Below are 21,208 nucleotides of genomic sequence, written 5' to 3' on the forward strand. Positions count from 1 at the left end.
CCCTGTCAAAAATACTGGGCATGTTTTCTACATCACTAACCGAAGCTTCATTAAGGAGCATTTCTGAAAGAAAAACTAAATGGAGAAACCCTTGAGATAGAACGGTTGGTACATTCAGTTATTGCTGCAAGTTGTTCAGTAAGAGAAACACTGCATTTACCAATGGATTTAATGACAAATGAAAAGGTTTCCACTTGCTTGCATAAACATTAAAACTCAGTGGACCATTGCAGTTCTGTGCTCAGTCCACATTTAAAAATAAAACTGCACAAATAGATTCAATCTAGCCAGTTTCTGTCTTCCCAAGGAATATCTGTTGCTTTGATCCGCCACTCTCGGAACGTCGTAGCCAGTTCATTCAGCTGGTTAACAGCACTCGATGTGTTCTTGACTAGGTCTTGACTGCCTTTGGACCTGGTGCTGAATTGGAGTTGGCCTTGACTACAGCCCTATTTCCAACATAAGTAGTGTTTTTGTGTCTCCTGGCTTTATGGATTGAGTTGTTAAGAAAGTTTCTTTGAGTGTCCTGCATGCAGAGTGGCCTTGCAGCATGCGGCAGCAATACTGTGTACCGTTTCCAACCAAAATCCAACTTGATCCACATGAAAACAAGGAGAAAAGGGCCCGATATAATTACTTAAAAAATAACATAACTGACTTTAATTAAGAGATAGGAATTTCATTTCACGGAGGGCCGGCTCGAGAAAGAATTCTCTCGCAGCGCTTCACCACCTCGTATCAAGTTCATCAATCGACTCCCTGCAGCTTCGGCTCGTCTATAGCGCAGCACGTTTCTGCCTGTCAGCCTGCGCACTGTGTCATGCTTTTATTGTTGTCTGCAAGTACAACCCAATGTGTGGAAGAGAGAGAGAGAGAGAGAGCGAGAGAGAGAGAGAGAGCTGTCAAACAGTGCTGTTGTGTTTCCTCAGAGAAACTTGAGAAGAAAAGTCAAGAAATTGTATAAATTGAATGTGACGTCTGAACAAAGTAACAGACAGAGTTCATAGCAGAGGAAGTATCAAGCTGTCTTTCTGTGCCCTCTGATACTCTTACTCACTACCTTACATCCTGCCCCCCCCCCCCCCCCCCCAATTACTTGACTAGTCCATCCTGAAAATACATCCTGTATCTGCTGACTCAGCACAAAGTGTACTCCAAACACACACACACACACACACACACACCAAGCTTATCTCCGTGCCTCTCATCCCAGGGTTTTTTTGAAGTCTGCAGATGCTAAGAGCTACCTTTCGTTGCTGCTTACTCCTTTTTTGTTCTGTTTTGCTTTTATTCCACATTTCCATCCGACAGAATCAAGATGAAGGCTTTGTCAGGTATAATCCTGTCTGGAGGCAAGCGGGGCAGCACAATTAAAAGTCAAGCAACAGAAGAAAGGTGAAGTTGGAGAGAGGTGGCAGAATGGAGAGAGGAGAGAAGGAAGGTGAACATTTTAAATTAGTTTGGTTTTACCCTAAAGACTTATCTCTCCAGTGGCCAGAAGCAAAGAAATTAGCCGTAAAGTCGTTTACAGTGTCACAAACAGTCCATATGAGAGGAACTGAGGTTGGGTGATCATTCTCTGTTGGTTTCTAACTATAAGTGATCTTATTAACATTATAGATTGCCACTTCATAATAAAAATCTATTTATTAGCGTGGGAGCAGCTTGCTCAGGAAATTAAGTACTACTTACAAGCTTGATGTGAAAGACATGCTCCACTTTTTTGAATGCACATGTGAACGAGGTGGAAGGCTGATGAACTGGAGATGACAAAACCAGATGAAACTCAGGCTGCATTTGAATTTGGGTAAATCAAATTTGTTAGCACCTTCGAAACATTTGTTACTACTTTTAAAGTTGTGAATGAAGTTAAATTCTGTGTTTACTTGCAAGTCTTGCAAGACTTTTGCTCGCTTTCATGGGATAAACAAGCTATTTCTACACACCTCAGCGGGAGGATGATATTTTTGTGGACTGTTGCGTACTCAGGTACTTGGCAGTTTGGCAGAGGGCACACGGCAGACCTTGAACCCCATTTCCTCTCAAGCTGTGATCAAAGGAAGCATTTGCTTGTTCGACAAGCTAATTAGTACATAGCACGAGCGCCACTCCAGGAACCTGCTAGCAGCTGCATGTAGCCTTAAAGAGATTGGATGGTCTTGGCTAAGTTCACTTCCTCTTTGATGGGTTGTGTTTTGAGTCTTGCCAACGCAGGTAATGATACTTCACTGGCAGTCATGCAGTACACTGCTGTGAGTCCCCCCCCCCCCCCCCAAGTTTCCATCTTGCCAAAATTCAAGACATTTTGGGCCTCATGAGAAATGAAACTGCTTTTTGATGTATACAGATTTGCACTTATCTTGGAGGGCGTACAAGGGAAAGGTGTCAGTCAAAGGCAGACATGGAAGATTTGATCAATATAAATGAATCAATATACAGGAAGTATTGAGAGACCAATATAACTTCTTTATAGGCAAAAATTCTACTAATCCAGTATGCATTATTACCATGAACAAATGTGACCATTCTTGCATCTTGCAAGAACAACCTTCAGAAGGTTGAATAATCAATGGCCTTATCTACCAGTGGTTTGTTGTGACCAGGCTCTACTGAAACCAACTGCCCCTGAATCACAATAATGTCTCGGTAGCAGCAAACTTGGCAGAACACCTATATTGGGGAGAGGAGGTCACAGTGTGCTCACAGTGTCAGAGTGGTTTGTTTTTGTGTGGTTTGCAATAAAAGACGACAGCAGTTTTGGACTTGGCATTCCAAGAGAATTGGACTTGCTGATTGGTAGAAAGTGATTAAACACATGTAACATATAGGAGGAGAGGAGCATGCTGTGTGGTGCAGTTGAATACTCAATATTATGATTCAATGTAGCCTATAAGGTGTGATATAAGTGTTGGGAAAATGACAAACTGACTGCATAATAAAGAAAGGAGGAGGGATTGAAAGGCAGAGGGTGAAAGTGTGTCTCATTTACCTTCCCTGCCAAATGAGACAAGAGAGAACATTACTGTTTTTTTCCAGAGATAAAACTGCAGCACAGAGGACTGGAAAGACTTAAAACGCTGCACTTTAGAGGGATGAGCTCACTCATACCCCCTTTGTAGGCCTCTGGTCCACATTCAACACACTCACAAGCTCACAAAGACACAGACTGGACTAATGACATGCCTTTACAAGTAGGGGTGGGTAAAAATATCGATTCAGCAATGCATTGCGATTCTTTTCCCCGCAATTCAATATCGATTCAGCAATCTTCTGAATCGATTCAAGCCCCTGGCCAGTGGGGGCGCTGTGACCGACACCCTCGTGTGATTCGCGCTGTACGGACGGGGGCCGCACTAGACCAAACCATTACAATATGGCGACCGGAGTGAGTACACACCGGCCGTGGAAGCGCCGCGAATAGGCGCGTAGCGGAGCCCGCTTCCTTTCGGCGCCCCTGTTAAGCTATGGTGTCGTTCACACCAGACACGGAGCGCCGCGAATATGCGCGGCCGTCCCGCGCCGTGAAGCGATCGTTCCGGCGTCTGCTCTATTTTTTGCGCGTCCCGCGAGCGAACGCGTCAGTTCTGGCAGTAAATCACACAGTAGCTGTGTCCCAATTCAGGGTCTGCAGCCACAGCTAAAGAAACACGAGACAATCTGGCCAATTTTCAAAATAAAAGCAATTTTCAAAATAAAATACCGCGATTGACAAATGCGATCATAGTTGTGTATCTCAACTCGCACTGGGAAACAGGAAGAGAAAATACATTTAATAAATGAGTGAAGAGTAGATAAACAAATATGTGCATTTCAACGGTATATCTGCACTACTACTGTCTACTACCATAGCTTCCGCGGCGGTTACATGCACTGTAGTTCAGTGTTTAAGTAGTGTCCTGTTTTATCATGCTATGAGTTATACCACGGCTGTTCATAAGGCATGAAACTAAATAAATTATTTGAAAAAATGATCTGGTACTCTTACTTGTGTATTTCTACTTGAAACTGAATCGATATCAAAGCATTTCAATCAATATCGAATCGAATCGATATTGAATCGAATCGTGACCCAACAAATCGAAATCGAATCGAATCGTGAGATTCTAAACAATACCCAGCCCTATTTACAAGCTTTTCACCTCGAAAGAGATTGATTTGTGTGATATGATGCCTGGTAAAGTGCATCTTTCTTTGTGCAAATATAGGCTGAAGAAATCCATACATTTTTAAGGATAACAGTTGCTTACATGGCAGCTGAGAATGTTGAACATTCATTTCAAGCATTTGTATTTACTTGACTGAAGGAATTTGTTTTTATGCACTGTGCAGTATTGACATGAGACTCAATATCACTTTACTGCAATGCAGACTTTTTTTCCTGCAGGCTGTAGAGACATAATAGCACAGGTTCATTCATGAAACAGCCACACTGAAGCAGTAACACGATTAAATGTTTTCGCTCAAGTTCATTAGTGACGTTCAGGCACAGCCTGTCATAGCCTAGTAGGTGGGATCTTACTGACACAGCTGTATAAGCAATCCAGATTTTCTGCCTTCTTACATTCTATTAGATGCCTTTTTGAAGTCCCATCCCGAAATCCTTTTCAAACCCCAATCATGTCACGATAACTGAATTCACTTTCTTTATAGTCTGCCTTACTACAACACTCGCATGACGTATTTTGTCAATTTTGCTAATCTGAACTGCTGAAGCCTCTAATTAGCTTTTTTATTTACTTCATAATGTTTTTTCTGCACACAAGGACTTTGGATTCCATCTTCCCGTTTCTTTCAGTGTTGTCGCTCTGTGAAGTTATTACCACTGAGGAGATATGGTGTGATGTATGAGGTAAACAGTGACTAACTATTTAAATATATGTATGTGCTTATGGCATGAAAGTGTGTTTAACTAGACTTTAAGAGAGTCATTTTAACAACAAATGTAATTTAATTTGAATGTAAATCAGTATGTATTTTAAGGGAATACCGTATTTAGAGAATATAATTAGTTCTCAATGTTTAAACAAATACAGCCCAGCCCATAGAATATTTACTTTGATGATTTATATCCTATCCTAAACAACAAGCTAACCAGGCTCTGTAATGCCTGTAATGTCGGTTTCTGCTACTCTCTGCTTGTCTTCTCTAACTTCTAAATCTGTGCAAATTAACTCACTAATACAAGTCATTGAACCAGAGAACTTAGCTCAGACACAGACGGAGAGAAACGGAGTGAAAGCAAATCAATACACAAATCCATTACCTCAGACGGTGTAGGGTACGTGGTGCACACAAACCCATACCAGCCAACACTTTCCTGAAGGCAGGGGTTCTTAGCTATTTAATTCATCTATGGGCGCTAGTCACTGTGGCTGACACGCTGGAGAACTGCAACGCAATCATTCAGCTCGACTCCTCGACACTAGTTTTACTCAAACCTGCTTTCCTGCTGTAATGTCAGCAAATTACCAGTAAGTAGAGATTTGGATGACTCAGAGGAATGTGTGTATGTGAGCATGTGCGAGAGTGTGTGTGTGGCACTTGCTGTGACAAAATGTTATAGCTGCACTTGAGAAAGCACTTTCTTCCAACCACTGGGGGACAGGACTCATGGGAGCCGCGAGCTGACTCAGTCTCATCTGAAACTCTCTGAATAGGGTCTCCCGAGAGGGACCCTCCGCTTCACAAAGCTCCCTTCAGAGCCCCCCCCTCCTCCAAGTGATATCACAGCCCTGGACCCTGACAGCACACCAACAGTGCGATGGGGAAGTATGACAGTTGGGAACAAGATAAATACAGAAAATACAACAGTAAAATAGATTTCTCTTCAACTCACTGGCTGTTGATTTATTCACATACACATTCTCTCTAAGACAAACAATTTGATATCCTAAACATACAGACACTAAAAGTCTCCTTTTTTTTTAAATGCATGTCCCTCCTCTACAAATGATGAAGTGATTTCTGGCCCATGAAGAGGAACATAACCACACATGGTAAACACACACGCCTCCTTGCCACAGCCTGACCACTCTGCAACCAACATGAACCGCTCATCGTCTGTAATTACAGTCCGTTTTCCATTGTGGCCCCATCGCCCACACAGGGCACATACACAGATGGACACTGTTCCATAAAACTCAAATGGCTTCCAGAGCACGACGAGTTGATCAAGCGTACAACTCCAGATTGAAAATATGTCTTAATCATAATTGTAAGAATGGTTTTGTGACTTTATAGTACTGTTAGATTTAATTTAATTGAAATGAGGATACAAAGACTGTTCTGAGAAGAGGCTGGTTGAAAGCAATTTGTTATGATTATTATTTTTTCCATCCTTTGCCATTTAACATTTTTACTCACAACGTCAGCAGCAGGCATATTAATAGAGCTCCACATTGGCTAGAAACATTATGCAGTGATTTTAGTTTGTACATCCAATTTGCAATGCATTCAAGTTTGTCTTAGTCATGTTTAAAATCTTATTTTTAAATCTTGTTTTTTGCAACATCTGGTGGTTTTTTAAATTGCAGCAGGGAAAAGGAAACTCACCTCGCTCTGATGTCAGCAAGTCACATGATCCGAGTGCCAACAGGGTCAAACAGGACCAGAGAAGCCACATGGTTGCACTCCACCGAAAACACCACAGCCACCAGCTGATGGATGAACAAACAGGAAAAAGAGAACGTCAAAAAAGTACCTACATTCTGTCAGAACGCCACCCGGTCTGCTCACACTGCTGCACATTATGCTCAACTGCAAAATAGACGCTCATGTATATTTATGAGTCAGTCACCGTTGATGTGTTAATTATGTGGTATGATGCGGCCTTTGTTAGTGGCATATGAATGAACCAGAATGTCCCTCATTAAGAAGTGTAACTCTATACAGCCTGATCATAATCATTATCCTGTCCATCTGGTTGGCCTTTGGTTTGGGATGCTGCCACACACACACACACACACACACACACACACACACACACACACACACACACACACACACACACACACACACACACACACACACACACACACACACACACACACACACACACACACACACACACACACACACACACACACACACACGGCCATAACTAGGAAAGAATTCTCAACGTCAATAAGCATGTATACATGCTGCTGCAAACAACTACCAAGACAACAAAGCAAAACGCACACATGAAAGTAAAATGATTTGCATGAAGGCTGGTTGGTCCCGCCGGCAAACACACAGTGGGGCCAAAACACACAAACACATCTGGAGAGTATTCCACTGGAGCCGTCGTTGTGTTGCAGCAGATGATTCTACGTGGCCCAACAACAACCGTGCATGTGCGCACACACATACACACACACACACACACACTGATTAAAATATGTGCCACGTCTAAACAATCATTATATTCGGCCTCTGCAGTCTCCCTCACTACAACCCCTTTCATAAACACACTCAAGAATGCACGCACATAAACACACACACACACCGACGCCGCCCACTCACACACATCCCGGCTGACCCCGACTTGCCCTCAGAATGTGCGAGGACCCCATAATTCTGCAGTGTTTACAGGTACAGCAGGGCCCTGAAGGCAGGCAGGCGAGCAGACGGTGTCTCTGTACACACACCTGTCCCGTCTGCCAGGAGAAATGACCCCCACGCTCCCCTGGGGACGCACAAATGTGGCGCTCCTGCCCGGCAGAGAACACCGTGCGAATACCATCCAGCCCGAGCTGACTCGCTGCTGACAGCCAATGTGGTGGACGGCGTTTCAAATCAGGTTCAGGACTATGCTGAACTATCGATAACATTTTTATGCAAAAGTAGCATCAAGCTAAACAGCTTGAAGAACATATTTTTTTAAAGGTTTATCCAAGCAGTTGTCTGGGTGGAAGGTTATTCAAAGCCTTAGACAGCTGAGTTTGAGCACTCTAATGCTGCAGCCGTTATTATAGGCTTCATGCCACATGATCACAACAATAAAAAAGTTCACATAATACATAATGCATCACAGTCCAGAGAACGCAGACTGAGGGAAAAAAGTTACAGCTCATTGCTATTATTATCTGACTGGCCATAATCCAAAACAATTTAATAGGCTTCCTAATATGTGTTGCTATGGATGTCTCTCTTCCTCCTTCGATCTCTCTCTCTCTGCAATCCGTCCACAGCTCCGTGGTCCATCCAGCTGGCTCCACCAGATAAAGGCAGTGCGGGGTTCGGCCACTGGGGTTGGTTGCTGGGCGGGCCATGAGCCCGGTAAGCAAGCCTGCGACTGATCGGGTCACTGAGCACGAAGCCAATACAGGAAGGAAAACAATGACAGATTTGAAAGGCGTCCAGTGCTAAAAAGCCTGAAGACGAGCGCTGGCGGACAGAAGCTGTGACCAACATGACCAACACGGGCCTCCTCATTTCAGCTTGGCCGAGACAACAATGCGACCCAGAGACCTGCTCAGTCTCTGGGTCACTCTTATTCTGGGTCCAGACCTATTGCCTATTTCTTTTTCCAGCATAAATACCACTTCCAGTCATTTTTATGGCTTGAATACACAGACAAAACAGGCAGTGATATTGTCCAATAACAAAGGAGGTAGCTCAATGCTTTTTTTTGTTGTCACACATTTCATCATCATTGCCACCACTTAACGGTGGAAAAACAGCCCCACCACAAGCCTGTTTGGAGGAACACACTCTGACAGAGTTAAATGAAACATGTCCTCTATTTGGCCTGACAAGAGAATTGCTTATTAGCCACCCAGACATGGATGATTAAATAACAGTGAACCAATAGCCCGCTGTTTAGACCGCTTTCCATCTGTGTAAATGGGAGAACACTGCATAAATGTGTCAGTCATGTAATATTTGAGGGTTCGCTGCCTTTCCAGCTGTCTCTCCCAGCATTCTGCAGCAGGAAGATTGATGGACAGCTCGCTCACAGGGTATCCGTTTCCAATCTACTCTACTCTATCGTATCATCACGTACAAACGCACAGTAAAGGGTGGTTTAGGTGCCAGGCAGTGAAAACCACCTCCTGATCTGATTGTGTGGTTGTGACCCTGACTGAATCCTCCAGAGAAAGACCTCTTGCAGCAGAGGAGCTGCTTCAGGAAGATCCTCTAAAAGTGGAATGGAATGCAGCCATAAAACAGACGTAGATAGGTAGGTAGACGTAGATGCATAGATTGACTTACAAGACAAATGTATACATACATAAAACATGATGCAGTGCCATAGAATGCTAGAAAACTTTCTGCGTGCTGGTGCCAGAGGTGATGCAGCTGGTGCCCTTTTTTTTCCAATAACTGTCATCTGTCCAAATCTGCAAGGGTCAGCAAAGGCTGAAAAATTGTGCCAAAACTGTCTGCACAACAAGCGCCAACTGCACTGTGTATTCCTCGACCTTGGTCCTGTCACAGTTTGACATTTTGTGTTGTATGACCAAAAACAACCAACAAATGAGCTCTTCTTCTTGCGGCCAGGGAGACGGCATCATGTTGCCGAGTGCGCATGCGTGCAAAACCTATGCATACCCCCATTTGCAGTATGTATAGAAGTGCTTGACAAAATGACAACATGCTGATGTGAAGCAGGCATTTACACAGAGTAGACTACAGCTGATGCTGATGGGAATGTGATTAGCTTTGCAGGAATTTGGTCATAAACAAAAGTAGTGGACAAATTGAAACTTTGACCTGATGATGGCACTAGATGCAAAGTCAGGAGCTCACTAAAGTTTACAGTTACAATTAATCCGAAATGAAATCACCTCAATGAACGCTGTGCTAAAGTTTGTGCTGTTCCATAAAGTAGCTATTCAGAACTTTGACCTGCTGTTGGTGCTACAGGAAAGGTTAGGGGTCATAAGCCATTTGGATCCATCCTCTGGGGACCATGAAAGTCTGTACAAAATAGCATGACGATCCATTAAAAAGGTGTTGAGATATATGTGTCTGGACCAAAGTGATGGACCGACAGACTGGACAGGACTGCCATCCAAAGAGCCATGCTGCTATCAAGGCAAAAGAGAAAAAAGGAAATGGATGTTGACATCAGTCAACAGTATGCTGCCATCCTTTTCAAATGTGTCTGAAGTCCTTTTTGACAGATAGGAATTATCAGAGCATTTCTGTTGAATGTTTTTTGACAGGGTGAAGAGGTCAAGCCTCCTGTGGTATACAACATTGTTGTTTAGTTCAACGCATTTCAGCTTGTAGCCTTTATCAGGGTCATCCCATCATCCGATGTTTTTTTGACAAGGTGTAGAGGTCAAAACTCCATCAACACTTCTCATATATAAAACAACCCTTTTGTCTCGACCATATCATCCTATCAGCCAATGTTTTTGACAGAAGCTTCTCTCTACTGATATTTCCACATGTCATCATGTACACAACAACACTCGTGGTTCTTGGAACTTCGGATGTGCTGCAGGCCAAACCTGAGAGTGCATTGCAGGCCTGTTACAACGGGGAACTTGGAGTAGATAAAAGTAACTAAAGGTGCCCTGAAGCATTGATAGACACTCAACACTCCACAGACGAGGAATCGTTAGAAACTAGCAACAGCAATAACCAAAGTTGTATGACACTCAAGGGAAGACTAAGGCAAGTTTTTACTAGTCTTACTCACAGTTGTGTTCAGGGTCTCTACTTGAGTATTTATGACTAAGAAACAGACCGGCACAGTTGCGGGTTGTGGCCAAAAGTAGAGAGAAATATGCAACCCTCCCTCTGTTCAGGGTTACCTCAAAGTTCCACTGCCATGAATACTTTTGGTGCATGTAATGTGATGCCGACTAATGGCATGGAATGGTCGTCCTCGATCCCATGCTACGTGGTTGAGTAAGCCTTAAGCTTAAGGCTCACCATTTCTGCTTAATTTCCACTTCACTGCTGACCTGAGCAAAGCAGAAGGTCAAGTGGATGGCACAATTAGCTGCGAGCAACACAGGATGGAATCGGAAGCAGTAAGTGAAGCGGATACTGTCTACGGCTTAGCACAGTATGTGCAGCCTGCAGCGGGTTGGCGAGCAACCCTCAATGTGTAGTAGTAAAAAATTTAAGGACACCTATTTTGTAAGGGTCTGAAAAGGTAGTAGAGCCTGTTACAGAAGGGGCAAAGTGATACTGCAGCATTCAAGGGTTACCAAGCGTTTCAGATTAGGCTTTGTTTAAAATGACTATGGGGGGGGACTTTCAAGATGGGTATGCAGACAGGATGTAATAGCCTACACACATTGGGTTGGCTGTGTAATAAGGAAAACAGATGTGACTGTGGCATTTAGCTTCCTACTCAGCTCCTTCCAGCTTTCTTCCCCCTGTAGATTTTAAACACTGGTCTCAAATCAGTGAAGTGCTACGCTCAGACATTACTTTAGCCTCCATGATATGCATGCAGCAGATCCAAACACGGTTTGGAGGCTTTTCCGTGCCACAGGGCTTGGATGGGAGCCACACAGATTTACAGTAACATGTCAGCCTGTCTTGTGTAGTATGGAGGCCTGGCTCAGATCTGAAGGGAAAATCTGCATCACTCTTGACAACAGCTGTAGCAAAAGTTTCTGGCAAGATTTTAAAAAAGGAAAGAAAAAGAAATACAACAAATCTAACCATGAGGGAAGAGCAGCCTACTCAGCAGATCTAACTTCAATGATCCCCACTGGGAGAAAGTGGGTGTATGTGCATATTGGTTTCTATCTCCTAAAATCATGACGCTTTTCTTTACCCATCACCATGATAGCCACAATGGGAAAGTGCTCAATAGTGACTTTGCAGTGAGTGTGTGTATTTGCTGTATAACAATATTCCCATGTGATGGAGCCTGCTGCATACAGTATATTAAGCCTGTTGCGGTTATGAACCTACTACAAAAGTTCCACTACAGTCACTTTACAAGTCACCGCTTTACTGCCTAAAAAAAAAAACTTTTACGCATTCCAAGCATAGCCAAACACCCGCCCATAAAAAGTCCACAAAAACCATACCTTCAACTATTGATAAATCCACAAATTTGCGAACACATTAATCCGGAAATAAACGCGTGTGTATCCAGGGAAATCTCGTGGGACGGTGGTAATGCGATTCAAATGTAATCCGGTGCGTCTTTTGTCCCGTTTTTTTTCCTTGAGGCTTCTTCCACGGAGAAAGGAAAGAAGAAAAAAGTTACTGCAAGATCGTCCGTGTCCAACTTTTCCCCTCCTCTCTCTCTCTCTCTCTCTCTCTCTCTCTCTCCCTCTCTCTCTCCCCCGCTGCTGCACAATCCCAAATCTCCCTCTCCCCGTCTACTCCCCCTTTGCTTTCTCCACGTCCTCTCGGTTTTTCCTTACTTTTCCCCCTCTATCTCTCTTCCTGCCCCCCTCCCTCCCCTCCACTCTCCCTGTGTTTCTCCCTCCTCTCTCTCTCTAAGGGAGCTCCCTCAGTCAAACATGCAGTGACATCACCTTGTCCACAGTGCTGGAAAATGAGCCTGGGGCATCGCTCTAATCCAGGCCCCTTACCCTCTCTTTACCCTCTACTCCCCCCTCAACTCACCTCCTCATCCTCCCTCCATCCCTCTCCTCTCGCCGTTTGATTCATAGCTTACTGGAGGGAAAGGAAAACTTCCACTCCGTCTGGGTTGAAGCACTGTATTAAAACAAGAATGGCAGCGGCGGCTGGTGCATTATTGAGAAGAATTTATTCCATTAAAATTAATGAACTTGCTTATCATACTTACTTCTGATTGATGGCCAGGTTCGCAGCTTCCATATTGTTTTATCACTGGGTTTTATTGCACCCAATCCATAAAGTGGCCTCGGCTGCAGCCCCTGACCATTCAGAAACACTCGTCTTAATGGCCACATAAATTCCGCCTTTATTGTCAGTAAGTAAATATTTCAGGAGACGAATAAATATCACTTTGGCATTTGATTTATGTGCCCCCCCCCCCCTTTGTTGTGGTTGAATAGGTACTGAGGAGTGCTCACATCTTCAAGCTATTTATTTATGTCTTCTGTTCAGAGGTCAACTTCTCCACCGAGCCAGTGTCTTTCATTTTCTCATTGGGTTTAACTTCTACGTCAGAAAAGATTAAACAAGCAGTTTGGTGAATTGTTTATGCCTCCCTGTATATGGAACAAGACATTTACGCTCCGTCGATGACTTCAGCAGCTGTCTAGCAATGGTGCGACCTTTGAACTACACATTCACCCGGATGTGACCTCTTTGAACCAACAACTTCAGCGGAAACAATTTGGCACTGACTGTGGGACATCTGTGTGTGTTTGTTTGCAAGCATGTGGCTTCACAATAATATTGGAGCAAAGAAAGGCCATAACAATTTCAGGAGCAACTGAACCCCTTTTTTAGTTTTTATTTATCCACTACTGAATACGATGTGAACATCTACCACTTAAAAAGCCACCAAATAGTTTCCTTTCAAAACATCAATCTGAATGGATGCTTTCGTTTCCCTCTTTGAAATTTCCAACAGGTCATGTCAAGTGCAAATTCACGAGTTAATTGCTCATTCTTGGCAGATGGGTTAGTTAGTTATTTATTTATTTTTAAAATTAATTTCAGGAAGTTGAATATAGAAATGTGTGGTGCCCAGAGGATAATGCTCAATTATTTTGGTTATCCCAGACTTTTCACTTCAATGTTTGCTCTCCAGTGAAATTTCTCTACATCATCGATAACGTCAATCTTTCCAAATGATACCTTCATTTGAATTAAGTGTTCCTTTTGTGCCGTCATGAGGTTGATATTTGTGATTTTGAGTGATATTCAAAACCACTATTGGATAGATTACCATGAAACAGGTATTCATGTTCCCTCAGAATACAATCTTAATAACTTGATCCATTAACTTTTTGACTTCTTGCTATCATCCGGTCAAAATTTAAATGTGCACAAAACTTATAATAGCTTGTAATCAAATATTTGATGAGCTCACAACATTGCATGTCATTGTAGGCATGTTAGCATTTAGCACAAAGCATCAACGTGCTGCAAGTGCAGCTTTACAGCATGGCTTTAGCCTTCTAGGCTCAATCCAAATGTCCACTTTCTTGGGAAGTCTGCGAGTGCTGAGGGCACTAGTGGCCTCAGGCGATCTTTCCAGACGTCGCTGATTTAATTACTCACAATTCATTGCAATATGGACATGACAGGGTTTTTTCTCCCCTAAAAACAAAATAAACGTATGATGAATTGAATCATATAGTCCAGAATTAATATTAAACCACATTGTACAGAAACATATAGACATATTTGCAGTAACGGTAATGCCAAATAGGCTGAGAAAAAATGGCCAAAAATCAACAAAAGATGTCTTTCAATGTGAATAACATCCAGCGTATTTAATAGTCTGGTTCTTATAATCAAATGTGTGAAGCCAATATGTTGTATGGAAACGTATAAAAGAGCCATCAACTTGCGTGAGGAATGGGACCACCTTTTCACAGGTGTGAGGGATTCCTTGGTTTAGGGCTTTATGTGAATATGGTAATGATGGATTATGCTAAAACGACTTAGTGGCACATGTTCCATTATGCATAGCTATCACAAGTCAATTAAAGAGGCTTTTACATCATGTTTTATTGTGGAATTGTGTGGATTCTTAAGAGAAAAATTCTGACTGAAATGAAGCTAAATGGTCTTCTGTCTCTGAACAAACAAAGAAACAGGAGAACAGAGGGTAAAACAACAGATAGCTTACAAACCGATACTCTGTTCAATGGGTGTTTTGTGACTCGGACCCTTTCATATGTTTAATTGGGTTTGTTACTGAATGTCACTGGAGTTAAAAGAGGATTGCTTAATCTACTCTCACCTCCTTTATTTCAACCCTTACTTGCTAAACTGGCATGGGAAAAGAGAGTGGGAAAACTGGAAAATCCTTCCTGCCATGCACAGTGCCAAAGTTAACTATAGTAACCAATAAACGTCACAGAAACTGAGGGGAGATACCTCAGACTGTGAGGAAAGTCCATAAGCGGAGATACTGCAGTCCTGACAACCCACAGCTGATCACCATGGCCGAGCTCCACCAGAGCCACCAGTATCATACCTGCAGCTGCCTCATGCAGCGAAGCCTCGTCCAGTCGAGCCTAACATTAAAAAAAGAAGACAGTGAAACACAGTGGATTTTCTTTGGAATGTACACAGACCAACACATGCAAAGGGTAACTGTGTTGGAGGACCGAGAAGAGAGACGAGAACTGAAACGCTCAGCTAGACAAATTAAATTTCTTAGCAAAATAGTTCACAGAGTGTGTGTTTTTGTAAGCCACTGTTTATCACCATTGTTGCTTCACTTGTTTTGTAAAAAAGGAAAATATATCTCTCAGAAACACAAACAATTACAAGATAAAAGGTGTGGAACGAGGAAATAAAATGCAGAGAAAACAACAGATCACACAGTTTACAAGAATGCATAATCATGCTCTCTCATCTATGAGACCTGAGCAATCGTATTGGGCTAACACAAAAATAATCATTGGAAATTTTCATAACCACTGCAAAACAACTGCACAAACACATCGATTACAAAGGCGAATGCTTCAGTGATCAGCATGTATTGTAGTGGTCGTTCCAACGTTTCCACAGTGAGTGAAACAGACTCCGGGCCTGTTTGTTGGAGAGTTTTATTGCCTTGCAGTCCTGATGTGATCACGGTCAACATGTCACAGTATGACTGAAGTCTTCGAGGGCTCAGTCCGGAGGGAGCCTTGCTTCTTCTACTTATTCTTCTCTCTAGTCAGTCTTTCATAACGGCCAGACTGTTTCCTTCATTATAAATGTAATTCATGTTTGTTTTAGAAGGAAAAGAGTTAAGAAGCGTGGGCTCCTTTGTAAATATTAACAACAATCCATAATAAAAAGCGTGTGTGTGTTAAAACAAAGAATGTTTACTAGCCAGCTTCAAATGATTGTGGCTTTGTTCAATCAAATTCAAAATCTTTAATGTTGCAAGAAAATATTGTCAGATGGTGAATAAGCAAAGAGTCTTACAATCAAGGAGGGTGTTTAATGGTTATTTGATTTTCAGGTTAGCACAAAAAAACAACAACACAAACATGCTCTAAAGAAGAAGGTTTCAGAATAAGCAATTATTAGAATGCATTCGCTACTTATTATTCAGCTTGCCAGCTGAAAGTTATTGTTTCCGTTTTATTCACAAAATGAAATGTTTAAATCACATCAGCATCGTACCAGACACAACAAAAGTGCAACACCCTGATAAGCTTCCCAAAATGAAGATAGGGGGTGGGGGCTATTTGGCTATGTTCAGTTCCTTTTTCCAAAAACCAAACATGATGTTGCAAGAAAAACACTGGTAGGAAGAAACAAAACAAAAAAACAATCTTGTTGCAATGGAAAACATTTCAGAATCACCATTAATTACTTTCGAGTCAGATTAAAATGAATTGTGGCTAGACTTTGTATAATTCGTTAGAAAAAACATGATATTGCAAGAAAAATAACTGTCATTCAGGTTCATTCAATCGGATTCAACAAACAATCACATGTCTTTATCCTGAGCTACTTTTTCCATCTGAAATTTTCTTTTCTCCCCCCTTAAAGGGCCGATCTCAATAGAAGCCATTTGTATACGTTACTCCTTGTCAATTCAACAGTGAGAATGTGTTGCGCATACCAGGACTACACACCACTATGTGGCACCACCTGAGACGCACCAGACGAGGTGCACTAACCAGCAGAGTCAAGATTGCTCTGCTCCATAACAACGCAACCAAAACATTACCCGCAATGCTGCTGTGTTACCATGGCTACACACAGAGTTCAAGTAAGCAAGTTAACTTAACACCGGACAATCAAATGGAGGTTTTATACAAAAGGCCCGCCCCACTCAAAGAGCAACAAATTTAAAGAGTAAAAAAAATGACATTCACCGTGGCAGAAGCACAGCATGTAAGCACAGTATGTAAAGACGCGAGCTAGCACAGGACATGGGGTTTTGCCTCCTCCATGGCAAAGAGAGGCTCTAGTTAGCTGGCTGGAGGTCAATATCTCAGATAGCGAGTAATTAGTCTGAATTATTTAAATTGACATTCCTTTCCCCTACAAGTCTGCCAATGTTTGTTTTGAGAATGGATAGAAGAAGGGAGGGTTGATTTGTTACATCTGCTAAGTGAGGTCATGCAAAGGATCAAAAAGATTGTGTGTAGACTCGCCATCTCCGAGAAAATCCATCGAAAAGCTGCGAAGACTGTTTCTAATAGTGAGGCGGTATAATGATCCTTTAAATATGCAGTACATTTTTGCATGAGTGAGAGAGTGAAAAGGGGACCAAGACGTTGCCATGTGGTTTCTCTCTTGAGGCCATTTAGCAGGAAATGAATAGATGGATTTTCAGACAGGCTGCTGGTGGATGAGTCCTATCAGCGTAGATTGGATTTCATACCTGCTAAAAGTCTCTTTGTGGAGGATGGCTACATCTTGCATCATTATAAACAGTTAAATCCCACAAAACTTAGCACATCGTCATGAAAAGCAGAAGGGTTAGTTGAAGTGCAACGCCAACAGTCCGGTCGGACTAAAATGGTGGAAGCTTGCAAGTGGCCGTCAGTTGAGTTAAAAATGCAGAGCAGTTGAATAATTGAAATCAAGCATCACAAAAGAAATCATGTGCAGTAATTCATGTGAATTAAATAAGGAAATTCACTTACAGGATGCACACATGACACGTGTCAAAGAACAAAGGGGGTATATAAGTATCCTCTCCTTTAGGTGAAGTGATTGCACCTGCACAGAGGCAAGAGTGCCTCAGGTGTGATCATGTGATCGCTTGATGTGGACTTCTTATACGATTCACACATTTATACAACCCTCTTTGCCTTCAAACATTAAGGATCAATACATTAGGGGTCAATCCTTTAAAATGAAATGAGACCATCACCTTTTTATCTCCACCAAAAAGCCCTGAAGACACGGTGAGAGAAAAACTATTCCACAAGTATATGTTCCCCATGCACACAAACACCGTCTCAGGGACACTTTGCCTTTGCTGCTTTACAAACACTCTTTGATCATAATCCACTTGTAGCTATTTGTCTGATCCACTTTGTCAGCATCGATAAATGTCATTGATTAAGAAGCCGAGATAAATCTCTCAGCCAAAGTTTTGTGCTTTTTAGTGCTCTGTTAAAAACTTGCCAATGCTGACGGGAAATTGTGTATAATAATTACTAGACCTTTCCTTCAAAAGCCGCTGTGAGTGCCTGTGTGTGAGTGTTCGAGAGAGAGAGAGAGAGAGAGAGAGAGAGAGAGAGAGAGGAAAAAAAGAGAAAGGATTGACAAGAAAGAGGCAATTATTTTGAAGGTCTGTATTATACATGAAAGCGTGCCATTTCAGAGGCCTCCTGAGAGGTACATACGGGTAACAAATTTGTCTTCTCTTCCAATTCTTCACAGCACCTCTCTGTGCACAAGGAAATCAGGCCACGCGGCGGCATGCGACTAGAGTTTCAATGAGAATTGATGTAAACGCTCCAGTTCGCATGCATATGAGCCATTCATATCCTCGCCTGGTGGGACTAAATTGTGATGACAACCCTGAGAGACATGATCATAAATGCTTCATCATAAAAAAAAGGGAAATGAAAAACAATAAAACAAAGTAAAAGATTGCCATGAAGGATCGACGACTTATATCATCATAAAAATGCAGAGCCTGGGGGGGGGGGGGGGGGGGGCGTCACTGGGGATGATATTGGCCTCATCTAAAATCAGCCTGTGCTGTTGTTGAACAAAATGACAGGCAACACAAAGCATCTGAATATGGTCTTTTTGGACCAGTCCAAATTGTACAGACCTGGTGTGTGTGTGTGTTTATTCCACACGTGTGTGTATGTGATGGGGTTATCCATTACGATCTCACATACTGTGTGAGGTTGGTGGGTTTGGCCGGGTTCCAGCTCTCGGCAGGGGACCCTCACTGAAAAGGAGGATCAATGACTTAGTCAACCGGCCTCGTATGGTGGTCTGAAAACGTTCTGTGATTTACGAGACCAACACTCTAACCAAGTTTTTGCCTCACCTTCTGTTCAACTTTTACTCTGCCCTTCTTTTTAATGCATCTCTTCCATATGGGGCCCCACTTTCCAAATTAAGTAGGTCTTCTCAATTTAAGCTCCCTTAAGTTGCTACAATTAAACGTGAGCAGGGAGGAAATCGGGCCTGAATCCAGCTGAGTACTCTTGACCTTTCTGTTACTAACAAACAAAGTCTCAAGTGGTGTGCAACTGGAAATGATTGCACCTGTTGTGAAGCACTCTAGGGGGTACTTCAGGACTGGAACCTGTGCCAGAGGCCTCAGGAGAGGGGGGTGGGGGCGACCAATGTGTGAACACGACCCCTCCTAGAATCATCATCCCGCTATCCAAGTCTCTCCATCTTTATTCTATCCCACTATCCTTCATCTTCTCTCAAGCCACACACTTCCTAGATCTTCTCCTCCTCCACCTCGTTCATCCACAGCTGGAGACACTCTCTCTCTTTACCCCCCTGCCTTCACAACAGCCCCCACCCCTCTCTCACCCTCAGCAACTATGTGAGGCACGGGGAGTGGATGGATTCTGGCAGTGTCTTTATTGGCTCTGTTATTTCCACTGCATGCTCCCGTGCTCCTCTAAGAGGATGAGGGATGGGGGAGCAAGGGAGCACAGAAAGAGGGGGGAATAGATGTGATGGCTGGGTGGCTGTTGGTGAGGTTTGGGTTGGTTAGTGGTGGGCGAGGAAAGACACAGGGAGAATGAGAGAGAGAGAGAGAAGCACACTTCGTCTTTTGTTTTTTGCATTCACCTTAGAGTTGCAGTCAGTGAACCTTTACACATGCAATACTGAGAATCCAACACACACACACACACACACACACACACACACACACACACACACACACACACACACACACACACACACACACACAAAACCACAGGGGCGAAGAAGAAACCCTGCATCTTCACTGCAGACAGAGGAGTGGATTCTATTTCAAGCATGAGTGCCGATATAAATCAGTCAATCAATGAGTAAAGCGATAGCCACACATGCTTATAGATGGCCAGTTGCACCAAAACACAGCCGAGCATGCGGCACTGAATTAGAGCGAGGGGCTCCTGTTTTGATGGTCATTAAAAGCCTCGGTACACTGGTGTGTACCAGTAAATTGGCTTAATACCCAACTCCAGCTCCTGTTGGCTAATAATGTAACTGAGACTTCAGCTGATCATGAATAAAACAGTGTGTGTGTGTGTGTGTGTGTGTGTGTGTGTGTGTGTGTTGGTCTGTGTTATTGCTTCCAATAAGCCATGGAATAAAGTCAGACTCCCAGGGCTGCAGCAAACTGGCAACTTAACTTACAACATCGCCAGACAGAGCGCGCTTCGGATTTAAGACGTTAGCAAGACGCTGTAATACATTGCAAAAGTCTAATTTGCCTGTCGTGACATCGGGGTAAAGCACAACATAGAGCACAATAAAGACAAGGAATGAGATCCATAAAGATAGTTACTGAGGCAGATTGGAAGGACAAAGGCTTGAGAAAAAGTAAAGAAATGAAAGAAAAAAAAAACAAGAACATGAAGAGGGACTAGACTACATACGCCACATCCTGCCCCATGTGGATCATTTGGCCAACTGACACATATTCCAACTACAGTGTCTTTTCCCCTCCCTCCCTCCTCTCTTTCCATCCAGAAGAAAAGTTGGAAAGGCAGAGAAGGGGGGATGGGTCTGCGGAATATGCTGACATAGGATTATAAGAAAGGGGGAGTGATACAAAGAGACACACAGTAAGAGAGAGACCAAAATGTTGTGGAGGAAATACAGTAGCTGCAGCAGTAGTTTTCCATTGGAGTCTGGAAAGAGTTGGTGTACTCGTCTCGCTTGGAGCCAGGAAGCGTGTGGTCACATGATCACCAGGCCACGTTATTCAGAAGTTTATGGGAACTCACTGCTTCCAGGACTTCTTGAAAGAGAAGGATTTTCTTCCTGTCAGCTTTTCCAAACACACTGCATATAATTAATTTAAGTATTACAGCATTCCAAATGTATTTTCCACTTTAAACACAGACAACCTTCTTGTTCAGATTGTTCCAAACTCTTCAAATCAGAAATACTGTTTGCCATCCAACATTTCCATCATTTAAAACAAAGGTCTATCTCTTTAATGCTCAACTTCTGACCTGTTTAAACATGAAACGGA

The 21,208-nt window shown here is 42.9% G+C and overlaps 1 protein-coding gene across 3 annotated transcripts in view; it reads right to left on the reverse strand.

The window, feature by feature from the left end:
- Positions 1 to 12,220, reverse strand: part of col16a1 (collagen, type XVI, alpha 1) — a 62,410-nt gene extending 50,190 nt beyond the window's left edge. For all 3 annotated transcript variants that reach the window (XM_084032108.1, XM_084032107.1, XM_084032106.1), the window contains exons 1-2: positions 11,988 to 12,220; positions 6,553 to 6,656 (exon numbers count right to left, since the gene is read on the reverse strand). In XM_084032108.1, the coding sequence (XP_083888234.1) occupies positions 6,553 to 6,622 (70 nt within the window). In that variant the 5' untranslated portion in view covers positions 6,623 to 6,656; positions 11,988 to 12,220. The remainder of the gene's footprint in view (positions 1 to 6,552; positions 6,657 to 11,987) is intronic.
- Between the last annotated feature and the right edge of the window lie 8,988 nt (positions 12,221 to 21,208).

The sequence above is a fragment of the Eutrigla gurnardus genome (assembly GCF_963514095.1).
Source record: "Eutrigla gurnardus genome assembly, chromosome: 17".
Lineage (NCBI taxonomy): Eukaryota > Metazoa > Chordata > Actinopteri > Perciformes > Triglidae > Eutrigla > Eutrigla gurnardus.